General features: G+C 38.4%; 1 protein-coding gene and 1 long non-coding RNA gene across 5 annotated transcripts in view; one reads left to right on the forward strand and one right to left on the reverse strand.

Moving 5' to 3' along the window:
- Positions 1-680: 680 nt before the first annotated feature.
- The window catches only part of LOC141581987 (uncharacterized), a 45,833-nt gene continuing 28,393 nt past the window's right edge, over positions 681-18,120 (reverse strand). Inside the window, exons 7-8 of one of the 4 annotated variants that reach the window (XR_012514822.1) lie at positions 14,987-15,186; positions 13,453-13,701 (exon numbers count right to left, since the gene is read on the reverse strand). This is a non-coding gene — a long non-coding RNA (uncharacterized LOC141581987). Of the gene's footprint in view, positions 1,946-8,044; positions 9,904-13,452; positions 13,702-13,735; positions 15,187-18,120 lie in introns of those variants that run through there. The other 3 variants (XR_012514830.1, XR_012514823.1, XR_012514821.1) reach the window with 3 other exon arrangements.
- On the forward strand, positions 7,998-16,758 carry LOC141581986 (tripartite motif-containing protein 43-like). Its single transcript, XM_074389223.1, has 7 exons — positions 7,998-8,051; positions 10,013-10,427; positions 11,016-11,111; positions 13,223-13,453; positions 14,447-14,469; positions 15,001-15,098; positions 16,207-16,758. The coding sequence occupies exons 2-7, from the start codon at positions 10,017-10,019 to the stop codon at positions 16,698-16,700; spliced, it is 1,353 nt and encodes a 450-aa protein (XP_074245324.1). The 5' UTR covers positions 7,998-8,051; positions 10,013-10,016; the 3' UTR covers positions 16,701-16,758.

The following is an 18,120-nucleotide window of genomic DNA, read 5'->3' on the forward strand; positions in this document are numbered from 1 at the left end:
TGGTCTCTTCTGGAAGCTCCTCGATGAAACCAGACTCGCGTCTTGGGCAGATACAATCCGGCAGGCGTGGGACGATCTCCACGGAGCAGCAGTGGCAGAAGCACCGTCCGGGCTGTGGCGACGCCTCGCCATGGCCTACTCTGTGCCACCCACCCCCAGTACTTCAAGTCCAGGAAAGTAGACGTATGAGCCACAAAAGGCTGGATTACCAATAACTACACATTTTCTCTCGCAGTAATAAAGTTCTAGCCCAGACACTTTTTAGAGTGATTGTGCTTAACGAAGAGTAGAGTTGATGAATGAAGATTCTGTGTATTGACTTAAAGGAAAAAATAAGTCCTTTGCTTCCTCTTTTTCAGAAAATTTCTGATGGGTGTTCACCGATTTGTCTCTCTCTTTCTCAAGTCGTTCAGTCTCCAGAGACAGCTTATACATCTCCAGGGCCATTTCCACATCATCTGGGCTTGGCAGGCACTGCATGAGCTTTCTGCCTGTGAGCACCTGCTCGCAGCCTTCGGACACCGCCCAGCCACATCCGGGCACTTCTGGGTACCAGGTACCAGGTTCTTCCCTCTGAGCAAGTGGTACTTTTCGAACTGACTAAAAGTTTTTCATGTGCAGCACCACAGCAACTTTCAACATTCAGTGAGGGCAAGATGTGAGGGGACTCTTCACTGGCTTCTCAGACTTCACCCTGGAAACAATGGCAATTCCTTATATGTGCTCATCACATATGATTTAGACTTCTCCTTACACTTTACTAGACAATATTTCATTGCTCAAATTCTATCATAATTAATCATTCTTTATATTAACTTTCCTTATTCACATTATTATGTATTTTCTGTGTCTTGATGGTCCATGAATCTTATTTTCATTTGAATAAATGCTATCTATCTAGCTGAACACTTAAAAACCTGTGGGAAAAAATCAAGTACCATAAAAATATACATGGCATGATTGCATTTATAAAAAATAGTAAACTACATAAAACAAAAACATAAAACATGTAAATAATATAGCCATGTATGATAAAATCATAAAGAATAACAGGAAATAAACATAACAATTCAAGAAAGTGAAAAAGCACAACTGTCGTGAATACATAGGGGACCCAAAGATATTGAAAATATTATTTTCTTAATATAGCTAGTAGGTTCACAAATGTTCACTTCATTACTATTTTTCTCTACCTTGTGTGTTATATGATAGTGTTTTATATAAAATACTTTTAATAAAAAATTATTTCCTATGCTATACAGTGATTACATTTACTAAAAGTGTAATTTAATTAGTTTCTCAACCATGTGCTGAGCTAGTGATCCTCTGAGCCCTGGGGGGCCAGGCAGGGCGTGAGGCCTCCGCCTTGGAGCAGTTGTGCATGTTCCCCAGTGCGCTCTAGGACACACTGATGCTTTCCTATGTGTGAAGTGACATGAACAGATTAGACTTGATTCCCTGATAATGCCAGATGAGGGTTTTACCATATTTACCCATTCCCCTTGGATGTTTTACTGAGTTTGATTCTTCCATTTCAGAATAACCTTGCCTAATTATTATTTTTTTATTTTTAGTCCATAACAAGGAAATAAAAGAACAATATATACACAGATAAATATATGAACACTCACATGACTGTATATAATGTCTAGCTTTATTTCTAATATACTCCTTTAAACTTCACCAATATACCCATCATAAGTCTTTCTGAATGATATACCACAAAAATCTCTATGGATTCTCTAAAGAACCCTCTCAGGCTGCTTCTTTCAAAGCCTCTGCAGCTGCCTGCACTGTGAAGGCTGCAACAGCAGTCTTTCTCTTCACTTCTCCCTTAGTTTTGCAAAGATCCACTTTGGTTTCAATATCAAGCAGAGCATCAGAAATTCCTGAAAATGACTCCCTTGAATACTTGCTGTGGCTGCTTGGAGCATGGATGACATGCCTGTTGATAAAACAGTATGGTCTTTATTAGTTGCCTAAATGTTACAGAAGAGAAACACAAGAGCATGCTACCATTTTAACATTGAATATTTCTAATTTAACAATTTGAACAAGTCACTTGTCAACTGAACTTCCACATTCAATCATCTCTAAAGACTAGTCTGGCCAGGGAAGGTAGTACAAGCCTGTAATCCCAGCCGCTTGGGAGCCAGAGGTGGGCTGATCACAAGGTCAGGGGTGCGAGACTAGCCTGGAAAGCATGATGAAACTCCGACTACTAAAATTACAAAAAGTTAGCCAGGCATGGTGGCGCATGCCTGTAGACCCAGCTACTCAGGAGGAGGGAGAATTGCTTGAACCCGGCAGGCAGAGGTTGCAGTGAGCTGATTATGCCACTGAACTCCAGCCTGACCTATAGAGAGAGACTGTCTCAAAAAAAAAAAAAAATGATAGTCTATGAAATACATATTAATTAATTATATTTTCACTTTGAGCAAAAACTTAAAGTGGTAAGTGGTTCAGTGCTACAACAGTAACAATATAGAAAACACAGCAATCATTCTTGATAAGAGTATTTAGTTACAATTTTCCAAATTCTTCAAAATAAATTACACACAGTTTGTATTAGTATTTCACAGAGAAGAAAACTGAGGTCTGAGAAATCAAGTGACTGAAGTATCTGTCTCAAGGCACATTACAAATAAGTCCTGATTTTTTAATGCATTATAATAAGTTATAGCACAACAGTGATCATTAAAGTCTTGTTTGTGATTAGCCAAAATTTTATTTTTTTGTTCTTTTTTAAAAAGTCACACTATCATGTTAGAATATGTGACATAAAACATGAAGAATCATCAGAAACAATTTTGTAATGTTTCACATGACCACGGCAGAAGAATATTTTACAGTAGGAGCTAAGATAGTTCATGCAATAGACCGGGAAGAGAAGAACAAACTCTGACGTAAATAAATAAGCTCCAGAGCAGTGGCTCATGCTTTTAATCTCATAAATTTGGGAGGCTGAGGTGGGAGGACTGCTTGAGGCCAGGAGTTGGAGACCATCCTGGGCAACATAGGGACACCCTATCTGGACAAATAAAAGTACAAATGTTAGCTGAGCATTGTGGCACGTGACTAGTCCTAGTGATTTTGGAGCCTGAGGTGGGAAGATTGATTGAGCACAGGTGTTTGAGGCTGCAGTGAGCTAAGATTCCACCACTGACCTCCAGCTTGGGAGACAGTGTGAGAACCTGTAGCTTAAGAACAACAACAAAATAAGCGGGGCAATGGGTAAGTTAAAAATATGCTGCCATTGCCCAGCCAATCAGACTTTCTAAAACATCCTCTTATTCCTGAGCCCAACTCTTTGATAATCCCTGGACAGAAAGACAGAGTCATTTCTGGCTGTCCAATGACCTAACCCCTTCTGCGATACATATAAGATCAACCTGGAGATGGTCAATGTTTGGTAGAAAAAATTGTGATAGTCAAGATGTAGGAGGAAAAGCACCTCTAAATACCAAACATAGAAAAAATACATATATATGTTTATTATATACATTACATATAGAAGGATTTACTGGGTTTTGTGTATACATAAACAAAAATATATTTAAAATAGGAAAGGGGCCAGAATTATACACATAAGAATATAATCCTTTTATGATTTTTCTGATGGAACTAGGGAGATGTTTAATTTCTGCCGTGGCTTTCTTGATCTTTACATTTTCTAAAATAAACATATATTCTTTTAAAATAAGAAACAGAAAGATACTGAAAATAAAGATATGCAAAAATTATATTACGTTGCATGAGAATATATTATATTTATCATTTACTACATATATTTTGAAATGTTCTAATGGCTTGCAAGAAATCAACTATGATATTTTTCCACAGGACAAAAAAGAGGAAAATTGATATTATAAGAGGGAGTCATTTTTTCTTTTCCTACCTATAAAAAAGTCTATCTGGTAACCCTAAAGATCAATAAATGCTCATTACAGAAACATCAGGTGATCATTAATCATTCTCAAAAATATTGGAAAGCAAAATAAAACGAATATAGTTTTAGTTTCATGAAAATGTATTTCCATACACAAAATAAAATTTCAGAACAAAACTGATTTTAATCAGTCATCTATGGGGATTGGGTCCAGGACTTGGATAAATATCGAAATTTGTGCATACTCAAGTCCTGCAGAAAAGACATGCATATATAAAAAGTTGTCCCTCTTCTGTGGAATTAACAGGCTGACGGTGAACAAACCACTCAACAAATCAAATTGATATATCAGTATAATAATCCAGATGGTAGTGAAAATTATTTAATATTTCATCTTTTTGAGTGATTTTCAGAATAATTTAAGTACAGCATTCACAGAGCCAGATAAGATGTTCTAGATCACCTTCCCGTGCCTCAGTGAGGAAATGTAGCTGAGTATGTGGAATCTGAAGCCACATCTAGTCCCCTTGGGCTAACTAGCATAATATAACTCTCACCACATGCTTCATGCCCTTTGACACCCTGATCTTCACATTGTTAAGACAGTGAAGTAGGCAATAATATAAAACAGAAAATAATTCCAAAAATCATGTCTAAGAGTCCAAATGGAATGTATCAGTTCTGCTTTATTTTTTTTGTTGTTTTTAGAAACACATTCATAATTCTCTTACCTTATATTTTTTGTTAGTTCTTTATTAGCTACATCTGAGCTTCTCAGATTCAGGCTCATGTCCTGAGTATCATTCTGTGATGAAAGTTGTAACATAACAAAGCTAAATGAAAAATAACTGTTGAGATTTGTTCCACAGAAATAAAGTCACTCACTTTAGAGCCTTTTTACTGGATTTGTGTCTTTTCTACTTTGTGATTTTTTAGCAAAATCATTTTCTGTATGCAATACTAATATTTAAAAATATAAGTTTGAAAACAAAAAAATAATTTGGCAAGTTATAGCTCACCATCTTTAAAAGTAAAATGTTGGCCATTCACATATGTGGTTCCTTGCTTTCAATACTGTATTGTATTCTGTTTTCTTAAGAGACAGATCTCTCACCAGGCTGGATTGCAGAGGCTTGCTCACACCTCACTACAGCCTCAAACTCCTGGGCTCAAGCAATCCTCCTTTCTCGATTTCCTAAGTACCTGGGATTACAGTGAATAATACTGTATTTTCTATCCACCCTTACTTGCTGATGCAAAATATACAGATAGAAAGGGCTGACTGTATTTATTTTTAATAAATAATGTGCTTAAGTAGACCTGTACAATTCAAGTCACTATTTTTCAAGCATTAAATGTGTATTTTAACATCCTATTATAGGCAAATTAAGAACGATAGCATACACAGGTACCATATTTTTAAGTCTTACGAAATACTATTGTGCTGAGGCTTTTAAAAGCACAGAAACAGCTGCATATGCCAATGGGAAAAATGATAGTGATTATTATTTATGCCAGAATAATAAATAACTGATAACCCCAGATATGCAAATACTGACAAGACTTTCTTCACCTAGGTGTCCTAGTAATCTACTCACAGAAGTAATATCAATATTAAAATAAGATAACCTACTAATGTTTAGTAAGATACCTGACAAATTGTAAGAATTTACCAAATGTTAACTAATAATATTCTTATTTTTAAAGCTAAACCTGTTAGGAACACGCAACATAGCATTTATTTCAGTCTTTCTACAATATTTGGCTGTCTGCTGTGATTTAAACACTTTCACAGAACTCACATTCCAAAAGGAGTGATGGGGTTGCTATTGCCATAAGAGTGATTCAGCATAACTGAAAGTGTGTCAACATGCCCTGAGTAGATGAACTCTGAGTCACTGAATTCAACATACCAATTCCGTCACAACTTAATTAACCAATGAGAAGCAATCATTCCATTAAGAAAGGATTAATTATGTTATTCATTAATTTAGCACTTTCATTTTGTAATTTAGTTTTACTAACAGTTAGCATTTACAACTGGCTGATCATTTTCTATGAGCCAATTATTGTATTGAATATTTACACAATATGTGATTTTTAATCTTCAGAGCAATTCTCCAAGTTGGGCAGGGCAGAAGCCCTATTTCGTAGCTGAGATAAAAAAAAGATCAGGAGTTAAGTAACTTGCCTAAATCAGTACTAGTTTTAGAATGAAATAGGAGGTCCATATTGTTAATTCAGTTGTACCCTGTTGACAAAGGAAAAATATAAATAACTAAAACCCCCATAATTTGAATTTTGGCTATGTTCAATATTTATGAATTTAGTATCATGAACTCACATTTTGTAATAGTATATGGTAAATGAAACACAGAATCCCTATTAGCAGCTCCCATAAACAGATGAGACAATCAAATGAAACATAATTTTAATAAAATGCTATGAGCTTCTGAATCAAAATTACAAGGCATTGCTACAAATACAAAAATTGATGTGGTTACCATATGTAAAGCATGTACACATATAAACACACACACACACACACACACACACACAAATTCTCTTTCTCTGTATCTTGTGTTAACACGCTGTATCCTTTGTTACAGGGGAAAGAAATGATACAAGAAAAGAAGGATGAAGACACAGTTCTTCCTTTGGTTTCAAAGGTTTGGATGGAAATTCAACATTTAGCTTAATTTACTTAGTGAGAAATTATTATGTGCAATGCACTGCTCAGTTGTTTCAGGAATTGTAAACATCAAATAGAGACACAGACTGGATCTTTACTATTATTTGGAGAAAATGAAACAAATATAGAAATAAGGAAGAAAAAGCTATGTGTCCTAAACAAACCATGTTTCTAATGATGAGGCATTTTGTGAAGGAGGGAAAACATCATTTTTCTTTTCAAGTTAGAAAATCAGCTTCATGGAATACACCGTGTTTGAAATCTACTGAAAGTGTTATTCTCGTTATTGACTTCTTACCCACAAAAAAAAAATTGGAAAGAATTATAAACAATAAGGAAACAATTCTCCCAATATTTCCCTAAAGATAACACAATTATTATACTAATTGATTAAATCCCTTTAATTTTTTCTATATTTGTTAAAGTAATCAAATTCTATTTACAATTTTATATGCTTTCTGCTTACTTTATATTTTGTCACAAATATCTTAGTATATTGTATTCCTAATCATCAATTTTTTTATATTTATTTATTGATTTATGTGTTTTGGAGACAGAATCTCACTATATCATTGCAGTGGCATGATCTCGGCTCCCTGCGACCTCCGCCTCCCAGGCACAAGCGATTCTTCCGCCTCAGCCTCCATAGTAGCTGGGACTGCAGGTGCCTGCCACTGCACCTGGCTAGAGCTTTCTAGACTTTCTCCCTATAACCCTTGAGCTGGGATGAGCAGAGCCAGGTAATATAGGAGGGAATCGTATGTCCCACGGCTGCTGAGAGGCCCTTGGAAGGCTTCATCTGTAGCACAAGGAGAAGGAGAAATATTCCTTCTGGAGTCGGGCGGCCAGGAGTAGCCTTAGATTAAATTCTTACATTACCATAAAAGTGAATTGCTGGGGGCTGTGGCTCAGGCTGCAATTCCAGCACTTTTGTAGTCCAAGGCAGGCAGATCACTTGAGGTCAGGAATTCCAGATAAATCTAGCCAACATAGTGAAACCCCCTCCTACTAAAAATGCAAAAAAAAAGTTAGCCAGGCCTGGCAGCGGGCACCTGTAATCCCAGCTACTTGGGAGGCTGAGGCAGGACAATTGCTTGAACTTCAGAGGCGGAGGTTTCAGTGAACTGCGATAGCTTCGCGGCACTCCAGCCTGGGCGACACAGCGAAACGTCATTAAGAAAAAAAAAAAAAAAAAAAACCTTTTGTTTTGAAGAAACTTAATCAACTGTGTTAACACCCACCTACGCCCTCTGAAATCCAATTAGAGGAAAGGGGTGTGGTCTTCAGAGACGTATAAAAGGACACCGCAGGAGCCAAGCTCATTCTTCTCCAGCACCCACAGAGTGGCTTTGCAACTGGCCTTGGAGACTTCCAACAGCTACCGCCACTGCGCCGTGAGACCCTGATCCCTGAGCTGACTTCATCTTTTTGGACAGCAAGCTTTGGTGAGAACGTAGATCTATTTCTGAGGTAAGTGTACACTTTCCAGAGTAGGAGCTGCTATTAGGTTACAAACCAAAACAAACAAAATTTGGGGACTTTATCTGCAAACTTAGATTTTTTTTTTAGATGAAATGATGTCATTTTCTGAGTTTTAAAAACAGCTCCATTTCTTTTTTTAAATTATTTTAAACATAACCCATAGGTTTACAAGCTCCATTTAACCTATTTACAAATTAAACATTTTTGTCATCTGTCTTGCTGCATGATCCTCAAATTAATGTTATGATTAATTTTTTACTTAACGTATTTTTTAGTTGTTTTATAGATTATAATCATTTTGCAGTAGTTTCCAAATATCTAGTAATTCTTTAATCTCTGAAGACTCTGTAAATGGGTTAGGAGTGTTGTAATCTATGTGTAAAAATGTGTTATATTCTACTCTACTAGGGAAAATGTGCCTATGTTGCAATGTATGCCTGTACATAGGTAGAGTGCTTTGAATGATTTGGGCAAACATTTTTTTCTAAAACACGGTAAAAGTCTCTTCAGAAACCTCAGTTCCTCTGTGGGAGAAAGCCAGAAATGGCTATCCATGTAGGAAAGTCTCACGGGCAACTATGCAGAAATATCAGAAATAGAGGGTTTCTGTATTTATACTGTGTAGAAACCAGGATTTTAGATTTTTCCTTTCTTTGTCTCTTTCTTTGTTTTAGACAGGGACACACAGCCTAGAGTGCAGTGGTGGAAATAATCCTCACTACTGGCTCTACTTAATACCTCAAGCAATTCTTCAGCCTCATCCCCCAAAGTAGATGGGACTACAGGCATGGACCACCATGTTGGGCTTTACATATATAATCTATATAGTGTGTGTGTGTGTGTGTGTGTGTGTGTGTGTGTGTGTGTGTGTGTTTAAAGATGGGGTTTCACCATGTTGGTCAGGCTGGTCTTGAACTCCCGACCTCAAGTGATCCACCTGCCTTGGCCTCCAAAGTGCTTGGATTACAGGCATAAACCACCAGGCCCGGCTGTGTGTGTGTGTTTTTAGAGACAGGCTGATCTAGACACTTTGCCATCATGTCGCCCAGTCTAGAACTGAGCTCAAAAAATCTGCCTGACTTGGTCTCCCAAAATGCTAGGATTACAAGTTTGAGCTACCTTGCCTGGCCTATGTTTTCTTCCCCCACCCCTTCCATTTAAAACACCACCTTACTGTCTAGTGCCTTTTATTACTGCATGATACCATTTTTCTGACTGTGTGAAAGAGTAATGACAATGCTTCCAAAGGGCTTAGAAAACATTTCTATCCTCTGTATACCCTTCTATATTTTATCAATATATCCCCAAACTAACAGACAGTCCAGGAATAGTAAACATGCCACAAAGTTTTTGTTGATTGAATGAACACAGCAGCCTAAAAAATGATTGTTTGTTCTATCTTGGAGAAGTACCTTTACCTTGGTTTGTTTTGCCTTGGAGTGTAAAGGCTAGCTTTGCCTGATTTTGGACAAAGAATGACCTCTGCTTTATTTTCAAGCAGGGGCCCTCTGGACAACTCTGAGGGATCCTTGTTACAGTTAAATCAAACGATGAGAGTAGAAGAGCTTAGTTAGCATCCCCTCTCCAAACCAGTCCCTGGCAATTTAGAGTGTAACTACCCCATGAGTTGATAGCTTGATTAAATCCTAGAAGCCCAAGTAACTTGGTGGACACTAACACCTCAAAAAACTGACATTCTTCTGTGCAAAAGAGTTGGGTTTGGAAAGCTGGTTGTGCGTTGATTGGAGAACAATCACATTTTTCTACAGAGGTTGATGGCTCTTAGTGCCTCAGTTTTCTATTTGTCCTATCTCGGTCATTGCAAATGAAAGCCAATTCTCTAGAAAAAAAAAAAAAGATGTTATTTGATCACAACCTGATTGAAACTTTGCTTGGATCTTTGTCTCTCCAGGGCAGAAGATTAAATTCTTGTGGTTTTCTTCCCTCAGGAAAATGGACTCAGACTTCCCACAGGCCTTCCAGAAGGAACTCACCTGTGTCATCTGCCTGAACTACCTGGTAGACCCTGTCACCATAGGCTGTGGGCACAGCTTCTGTAGACCTTGCCTCTTCCTTTCCTGGGAAGAAGCCCAAAGTCCTGCCAACTGCCCTGCGTGCAGGGAACCATCACACCAAAAGGATTTCAAAACTAACATTTTTCTGAAGAATTTAGTGACGATTGCCAGGAAAGCCAGTGTCTGGCAATTCCTGAGCTCTGAGACACAACTATGTGGGATCCATAGGGAAACAAAGAAGATGTTCTGTGCCACGGACAAGAGTCTGCTCTGCTCACTGTGCTCTAACTCTCAGGAGCACGGGGCTCACAAACACTGTCCCATTGAAGGGGCAGCTGAAGAACACCGGGTAAGACACAGTGCTGGGATCACCTGCAGGCTGGAGGGTGGAGGAGTTAAAGAGATGAGAAGGGAGATGAGAACCATTGTGGTGATCACTCCATCCTTTACTGAGTGCCAGGTGCTTTTGGAGGTACCAATGATGAAATTTTGAATTCAATATGCAACTATACCTGCCTTCACAAAGCCTGCACCCAAAAAGAGGGTGATTAAGTGAATGTCACTATTACTTTGACTCTATAGTATAACACTAAAGGCATCGAAAAGCTACCAAAACTACAAGAACAAAGAAAATACATTTTGGAAATGTATTTAATCTTACTGGACAAATGACAAAAGCAGGCGGCCAGCATAGTGGAAGGGTGTTTCACTGATCATTACCTAGGTTACAAGAAATCTTCACTCACCAGTTCCCTAAACTGTTATACATCTGAAACCTCAGATTTGAAAATACCGAGGATGAGCAGTGAAAAAACTTGGTTTATTTTCCTCTCTCTAGTCTGTTCATACATTTTAACCCTTGCCTGCGTATCTCACTCAGAGTATGGAATCTATGGTATTTGATTTTCTGTTGCTCACCCTCATAATTCTTTTGCAGGAGAAGCTCTTAAAGCAAATGAGGATTTTATGGGAAAAAATTCAAGAAAATCAGAGAAATCTAAGTGAGGAGGAAAAAACAAGCATGCTCTGGAGTGTAAGTATGAGATCATGTGTCTTCAGGACATGTTTGAGACAGGCATGCCGAGAACATTTATATTAGCCACTTGAGTTGAAATTCTCATATGCCAGATTTTGTCATATGTTTATTTATAGCCTCGGAAACAACCTGACTGTTCAGCATAACAATTTTCAGGTGTTCTGGAAATGTTTTTCAGATAAGTAAATATATATATATGTATATTTACATATATAAATATATATATATATATGTAAATTCTGAGAGGCCAGTATGTGCTTAAAATTAATCAGTATTTCAGGCAGAGGTTTCTGTATGAGATGAATTATGTAATACGGATTAAATAATACATAAATGAGAAATAAAGGCATTTAGCGGTAAATATGATGTTGCTCCTAGGGAAAAAATTGGGTGGAAACAGTAATTTAAGAACTATGCCTGTGCTAGTGAAATCTGATAGCAAAGGACCCAGACCATGATGCCTGTTTGAGTAGGAGAAAATGTAACATGATGAAAAGCTGAGGAGAAGAAACGAAAATGACGAGGGGAGTGAGAGAACAGTTTGTCAATATTGGGAGGAGAAACACAATGGAATGGGGATTCATGTTCTTAGAATGGTGAGGCGAGACTGTAGCTTTAGACAGAAGAAGGGAGGAGACAGAGCAGAGGTAGTCAGTTTCAGAGATGGGGGCTACAATGTTTATTGAGATCTTTTTTGTGTGATGGCTTCTGACCCTGATTATAATATACTGACAACATTTACTAAGAATGACTGTTTAGGCTGTGAAGTACAAAGATTTGAGACTACAGACTAATTGAGTAACAAATATATATATTGTTGATGATGATTTAACAATCAATGATAAATTTTACTTGTTTTCTAGTGGTATTTCAGATTTGAGAGGACATATATTTAAACATTTAAATCTAAAGGGCTTTTATGCAGGTGTTCAAGAATTGATGAATTATAAACATTTTGAAGGAAGGTCTTTTTTTAGGTTCTGGGGTACATGTGCAGGTCATGGAAGATTGTTGCATAGGTACATTCATGGCAAGGTGGTTTGTTGCCCCCATCCCCCCATCACCTATAACTGACATTTCTCCCCACGTTATCCCTCCTACCTTCCCTCCCACTATTCCCCTCAGCACCCACAATGGACCTCAGTGTGTGATGCTCCCATCTCTGTGTCCAAATGTTCTCATTGTTCAACATCCACCTATGAGTGAGAACATGTGGTGTTTGATTTTCTGTTCTTGTGTCAGTTTTTTGAGAATGATGGTTTCCAGGTTCATCCATGTCCCAACAAAGGACACAAACTCATCATTTTTTATAGCTGCATAGTATTCCATAGTGTATATGTGCTACATTTTCTTTGTCCAGTCTATCATCAATGGGCATTTGGGTTGGTTTCAGGTCTTTGCTATTGTACACAGGGCTGCAATGAACACATGTGTGCATGTGTCTTTATAATAGAATGATTTCTAGTCCTTTAGGTATACACCGAGTAATGAGATTGCTGGGTCAAGTGGAATTTCTATTTCTAGATCCTTGAGGAATTGCCACACTGTCTTCCACAATGGTTGAACTAATTTACACTCCCATCAACAGTGTAAAAGCATTCCTATTTCTCCACATCCTCTCCAGCATCTGTTGTCTCCTGATTTTTTAATGATCGCCATTCTAACTGATGTGAGGTGGTATCTCAATGTGGTTTTGGTTTGCATTTCTCTAATGCCCAGTGATGATGAGCATTTTTCATGTTTCTTGGCCTCACATATATCTTCTTTTGAAATGTATCTGTTCATATCCTTTGCCCACTGTTGGATGGGTTTGTTGGTTTTTTTCCTGTAAATCTGTTTTAGTTCTTTGTAGATTCTGGGTATTAGCCCTTTGTCAGATGGGTGGACTGTGGATATCGCTCTGGTTCTGTGTCTCACTCAGTGGGAGCTGCACTCTAGAGAAGCTTCCTTTCAACCATCCTGGTCTCCCCTAAGGAAGATCTTTTTAACTTATCCTAGTGTTTGTAAAGAATGAAAATTAAACGAAGGAAAGGTCAGGATGAATTAGTGGGTTCTGTGAGGTGGAAGTCGACCTGGGTATGTAACCTACAAAATCCATGTCTCTCCAGGTCTATGCCCTTCTTCGTGCACAGATGATCAGGGTTGAGTATATGAAGGTGCATCCAGTTCTCCATAAGGAAGAAAAACAACATTTAGAGAGACTGGGCAAGGAACACGAAGAGATATTTCCACAACTCCAGAGAAGTTGCATCAACATGCATCAAAAGAAGAAGCACTTGAAAGAAATGTATCGGGAACTAATGGAAATGTGTCATAAACCAGATGTGGAGCTGCTCCAGGTAAGAACTGAGGATGTCCCTTGAGACACTTCATATTAGCTGACATTTACATCTTTGCTTTTCATTGGGTACCAAAGACATACTTCATCTCCTGCATTGATGGTGATAGACATTCCCACCTAGTTATAGAGATAAACTACAACTCCTAACCTAATCATAGAAACAAAGCTTTAGGGAGCTGTGCAGATAGATTTCCACAGAACATTTTCCACCTCAAGCTTTCTTCTCCAGTTCATTTCATTAAAACTCTGGAAGAGAAAACATTCATGTGAAAATAATATTTTTATCTATGTTGGATGATACATAGAAATTATGAAGAAACTAACATTTCCTTCTTCCTTTTTTTGGGCAGTCCTAGGTTTGAAATGCCCTTGACTTGAGCCACATTACCCCTCAGGAACTAGCCCTGAAAAAGACCACATTGTAGACAGCTGCAGCAATGCACAGTCACTACTCAACCTTTCTCTCTCACTCAGATCCAGGGTCCTGAATTTATCCGAAACAGATTCTGTCAATTGGTCTTACTGGTATTAATGTGAGAAATGAGAATACATTTTAAAAGACCTGCAGTGATAGTACGTAGTACTTCGAAAGTTTTCAAAACCTAAAGACTAGACAGGTAGAATCTAACAACTTGTGTGTTCATTTGCTTCCTTCTTTTGAGACAGAGTGTTGTTCTGTCACCCAGTCTGAGTGCAGTGGCCTAATCTCAACTCACTGCAACCTCTACCTCCTGTGTTCAAGCAATTCTCCTGCCACACCCTCCCCAGTAGCTGGGACTACAGGCATGCACCATGACACCCAGTTACTTTTTTTGTATTTTTATCAGAGATGAGGTTTTGCCATGTTGGCCAGGCTAGTCAGGATCTCCTGTCCTCAGGTGATCCATTCACCTTGGCCTCCCAAAGCGTTGGAAATACAGATATGAGCCACTACACCCAGCCAGAATAACAACTTTCTAAAGAAGTATCTTTTTTCTCTCTCTCTTTACAGGATTTGGGAGACATCATGGCAAGGTATGTTTTTGGTCATCATTGCAGGCCGAAGCACAAGGTGTGCTATGAAAAACATCAAGCTGTTTTCAACAAAGTGAAAACATAATTTGTTAACATAATGTGTCAGTGTGATTGTGTGTGTATGTGTGTGTACTCAGGTGTTCGTGTGTTATGTTGAATATGTTTTCTTATGCCCTGTATCAGATTTTAATCTTTTCTTACTTTCCCAAGTGACTCAGGGGGTAATGTTTTGAAGAGTTCAATGCAGAAGTTACTAGGATATAGTTGCCTAATTTTAAGATTCAGAATCATAATTAGAAACAAACTATTTGGTGGCAGATAGAGAGAGAGGCAATTATCTTTCAGTGGTAGTAGGTTAGAAATGGAGTGAATCCTTAGAAAGATTCCCTAAGAGAGCCATAAACCCATCCTAGGATTGTGGAGTTACATGACAATATCAGAAGTGGGTTTGAATGAAGGATTTCCTGTTGGAATCTATTTCTTAAACACAGACACCAGAAAGGTTAACCAACTGCACCTGCTTCCTTGCAGGAGCGAGTCCGTGCTGCTGCACATGCCCCAGCCTGTGAATCCAGAGTTAACTGCAGGGCCCATCACTGGACTGGTGCACAGGCTCAACCGCTTCCGAGGTGAGTGTCGCCGTCTTGCTGGGATCAGTATGTAATGTCTTCAAGTATGGTTTCTATGGGCAGTTTTCCTAGTGTAATGATATTTCATCTGGAAGAAACTAGTTTGTGAATAAGTCTTTATATTTATAGTTTCACTATCATCAAACAGACTAAACTAAAAGCTGGTAAAATGTAATAAGAATCAGCCATATAACATATTACTTAGAAAAACATAAAACATGCAGAATGGCTCCTTAGGACCTAGAAACATTCTCTGACAAAATTTCATGTATACAAGTATTACATGAGGTATACAGAACTGAGTTAATTCAGGACATTTCAACTTCAAATTAAGTGCTGTTAATGATTGTGATTTGGTGACAGTGTTTTTTTTTTTTTTTTTAAGTAAACTTCAGGTGAAGTTTCATAGCATTTGTAATTTTAATCATGTGCCTTTTAATCAACCAAAACACCCATGAGTAACTTAAATAACAATGCAAATCTGAGAATCTGCAAACAATAGGAAAGTGATTTGGTGGTTGATGAGCCCTTAGATAGAACTCCAGGACAGATCATGATCAATCAGGCAGATAAAAGAAGTCTGTGCTGAAATCCAGCATGAAAGTCAGATAATTCCTGCAAGGAATCTGCACTTTCCAGAAGATGGATTCAGATTTTCTCTTTAAGTATGAATTTGCTTACTTAAGTGGCAGATCATATTTCTGGCAAAGTGATAATTTATTTAGGTGTAAGAATGGCTCCCCACCTCGTCTCCTGTCCCCAGCCTCCTGCTCTTCCCTGACAGGGAAGAGGAAATGCACATATATTTTATTGCCATGGACTTGGATGCAGTGCAAGAGCTTCCAGTTTTTCCGTTGTTATAAGAAGTAGCTGACTAGACTTAGGCATGACAATCCTCCCCTTATATTTTTGAGTTTATAGAAATTGTGGTCCTTGTAGTTTAGCCATGTACTTATGCAGATATCCTAACACCCTCTGATTCCAACATTTTTCCAGACAAAAGTTGCCTTTTAATCTTGACCTGTGGTTTCTAGTGAGAGTCTCTTTCTTATCTGAACCTAAGAATGTAGAAGCTGCTTTTCACTGGAACATTCTCTTTTTTCTACAGTGGAAATTTCCTTCAATTATGAAGTAAGCAATCACAATATCAGCCTGTTTGAGGATGTGAGAAGTTGGATGTTTAGACCTGAACGGGAAGGTGGATCTGTGAATTCTGACAGACCTGACTATTTTGCTGCATGGGGAGCCCAGGGCTTCTCCTCTGGGAAACACTATTGGGAGCTGGATGTGGACGACTCTTGGGACTGGGCTCTGGGTGTCTGTAAGGACTCCCAGATAAGGAATAATGGCACCATGATTACATCTGTGGACATATTTCTTCTTTTATGTGTGAAGGTGAATCATCATTTCCGTCTCTTGACCAGCTCTCCAATGCTTCCTCACTATGTAGAGAAACCTCTGGGCCGGGTTGGTGTGTTTCTTGATTTTGAAAGTGGAAATCTGAGTTTTTTGAATGTAGCCAAGAATTCCCTCATATGGCGTTACCCGGATGGCTCCTTAAATTTCCCTGTCAGGCCTGTCTTTTACACTGGCCACAGATGATTAAGATAAAGAAAGCTGACTGTTTGGGAACTGCATGTACAAGGGAGTCCTTCACTGTTCAAGCAAAGGAATCATACTGTTTGGGCTTTTTTTCTGTTTTAGTGTCACTTTATTACAGTTAAATAAAAAATATGTAAAATGCAAAATAGTTTTGTATGCTTTTCTACAATTAAAATAATCTCTAATGGCCCATTACCTAAAGTGTATATTGTGATTTTCAACTGCTTTGTGAATTTATTGGATGGAATTCTGGAAATATGTGGGTGTGTGATTCCAGCTGAATGATCTCAGGCAGGAACATAATTTGCACACCATGGACAGACAGGATTTTGTACAATTCATTTGCAAGTGTGGGAGCTCCCTCCTATTGATACAATAAAGTCTGCACCTCATCACTTTAGGGGGAACATTTATTTTACACCTAAATTGTCACTGAATCTTTGGGCAAAAATGAGGATTTAACAGGCATGTGTCCTATGGTGACAAAAACACATTCTGAGAAATGCATTATTAAGTGATTTTTATCACTGTGTGAACATCAGAGTGAACTTACAAAAACCTAGATAGAACAGCCATCTGCAGACATGGGCCAAATGGTGCAGCCTGAGGAGCCTTGCTTCTCTGAGAACTTGCCAGCAATGCCTGAGCTAGAACCCAAAAGGTTTAACCCACATTGACTTCTGTAGCTGTTTAAAAAAGCAAACAGCATCACCCAGGGGAAAATAGACAGAGGAGCACACTGTCTGCTTTAAAATGTGTTTATAGTTAAAATTCACACAGATTGTGAATTCTCACTGATAACCTAGACCTGAGACATCATCATCACCTCATGTTACAGTGGGAACACATTAGTGTCAGGAAAAAAGAAAACAAGCAAAACCCAGTTCTGATAAAAACCCAGATTCTAGTGAGTCAACTGAGTCTGTCTACCTACCACATGGTCATTTTCATGATCACCAATTAAATAATGGCAACAGATGTTCCACTCCCAGTCTAGCAGATGATCCTGACTGATGTCTGGGGTTCCTCAGTTGGGGCTGTTACCTCGAATATATTCAAAGGGCCTCTTCACGTAGCCACTTGGGCTTGCTCACAGCATGGTAGTTACCGTTCCACAGTGAAGATTCCCACAGAGTCAGGAGAGGTGTTATTATGCTAGAGTAAAACATCAGCTATAGTCACAACACTACACAAAGTAAAGGGACTAGAACATTCAACAGTAGCAGTCTTGAAGTTACATCATAGGAAGAGAATGTGGGATGGAATGTATCTTTAAGAAGTGGACATTGAGGATCTACATCCAGAGACTGTGGTCCTATAAAACATGAGCTCTAAGAAGCCCTTTAGATCTGCCCCAGATTCGTGTAAAAGGGCAATTGACAATTGAGACCAAAAAAGAATTAAATATTCTTTTGGAATT

The sequence above is a fragment of the Saimiri boliviensis genome, chromosome 18, assembly GCF_048565385.1.
Source record: "Saimiri boliviensis isolate mSaiBol1 chromosome 18, mSaiBol1.pri, whole genome shotgun sequence".
NCBI lineage: Eukaryota > Metazoa > Chordata > Mammalia > Primates > Cebidae > Saimiri > Saimiri boliviensis.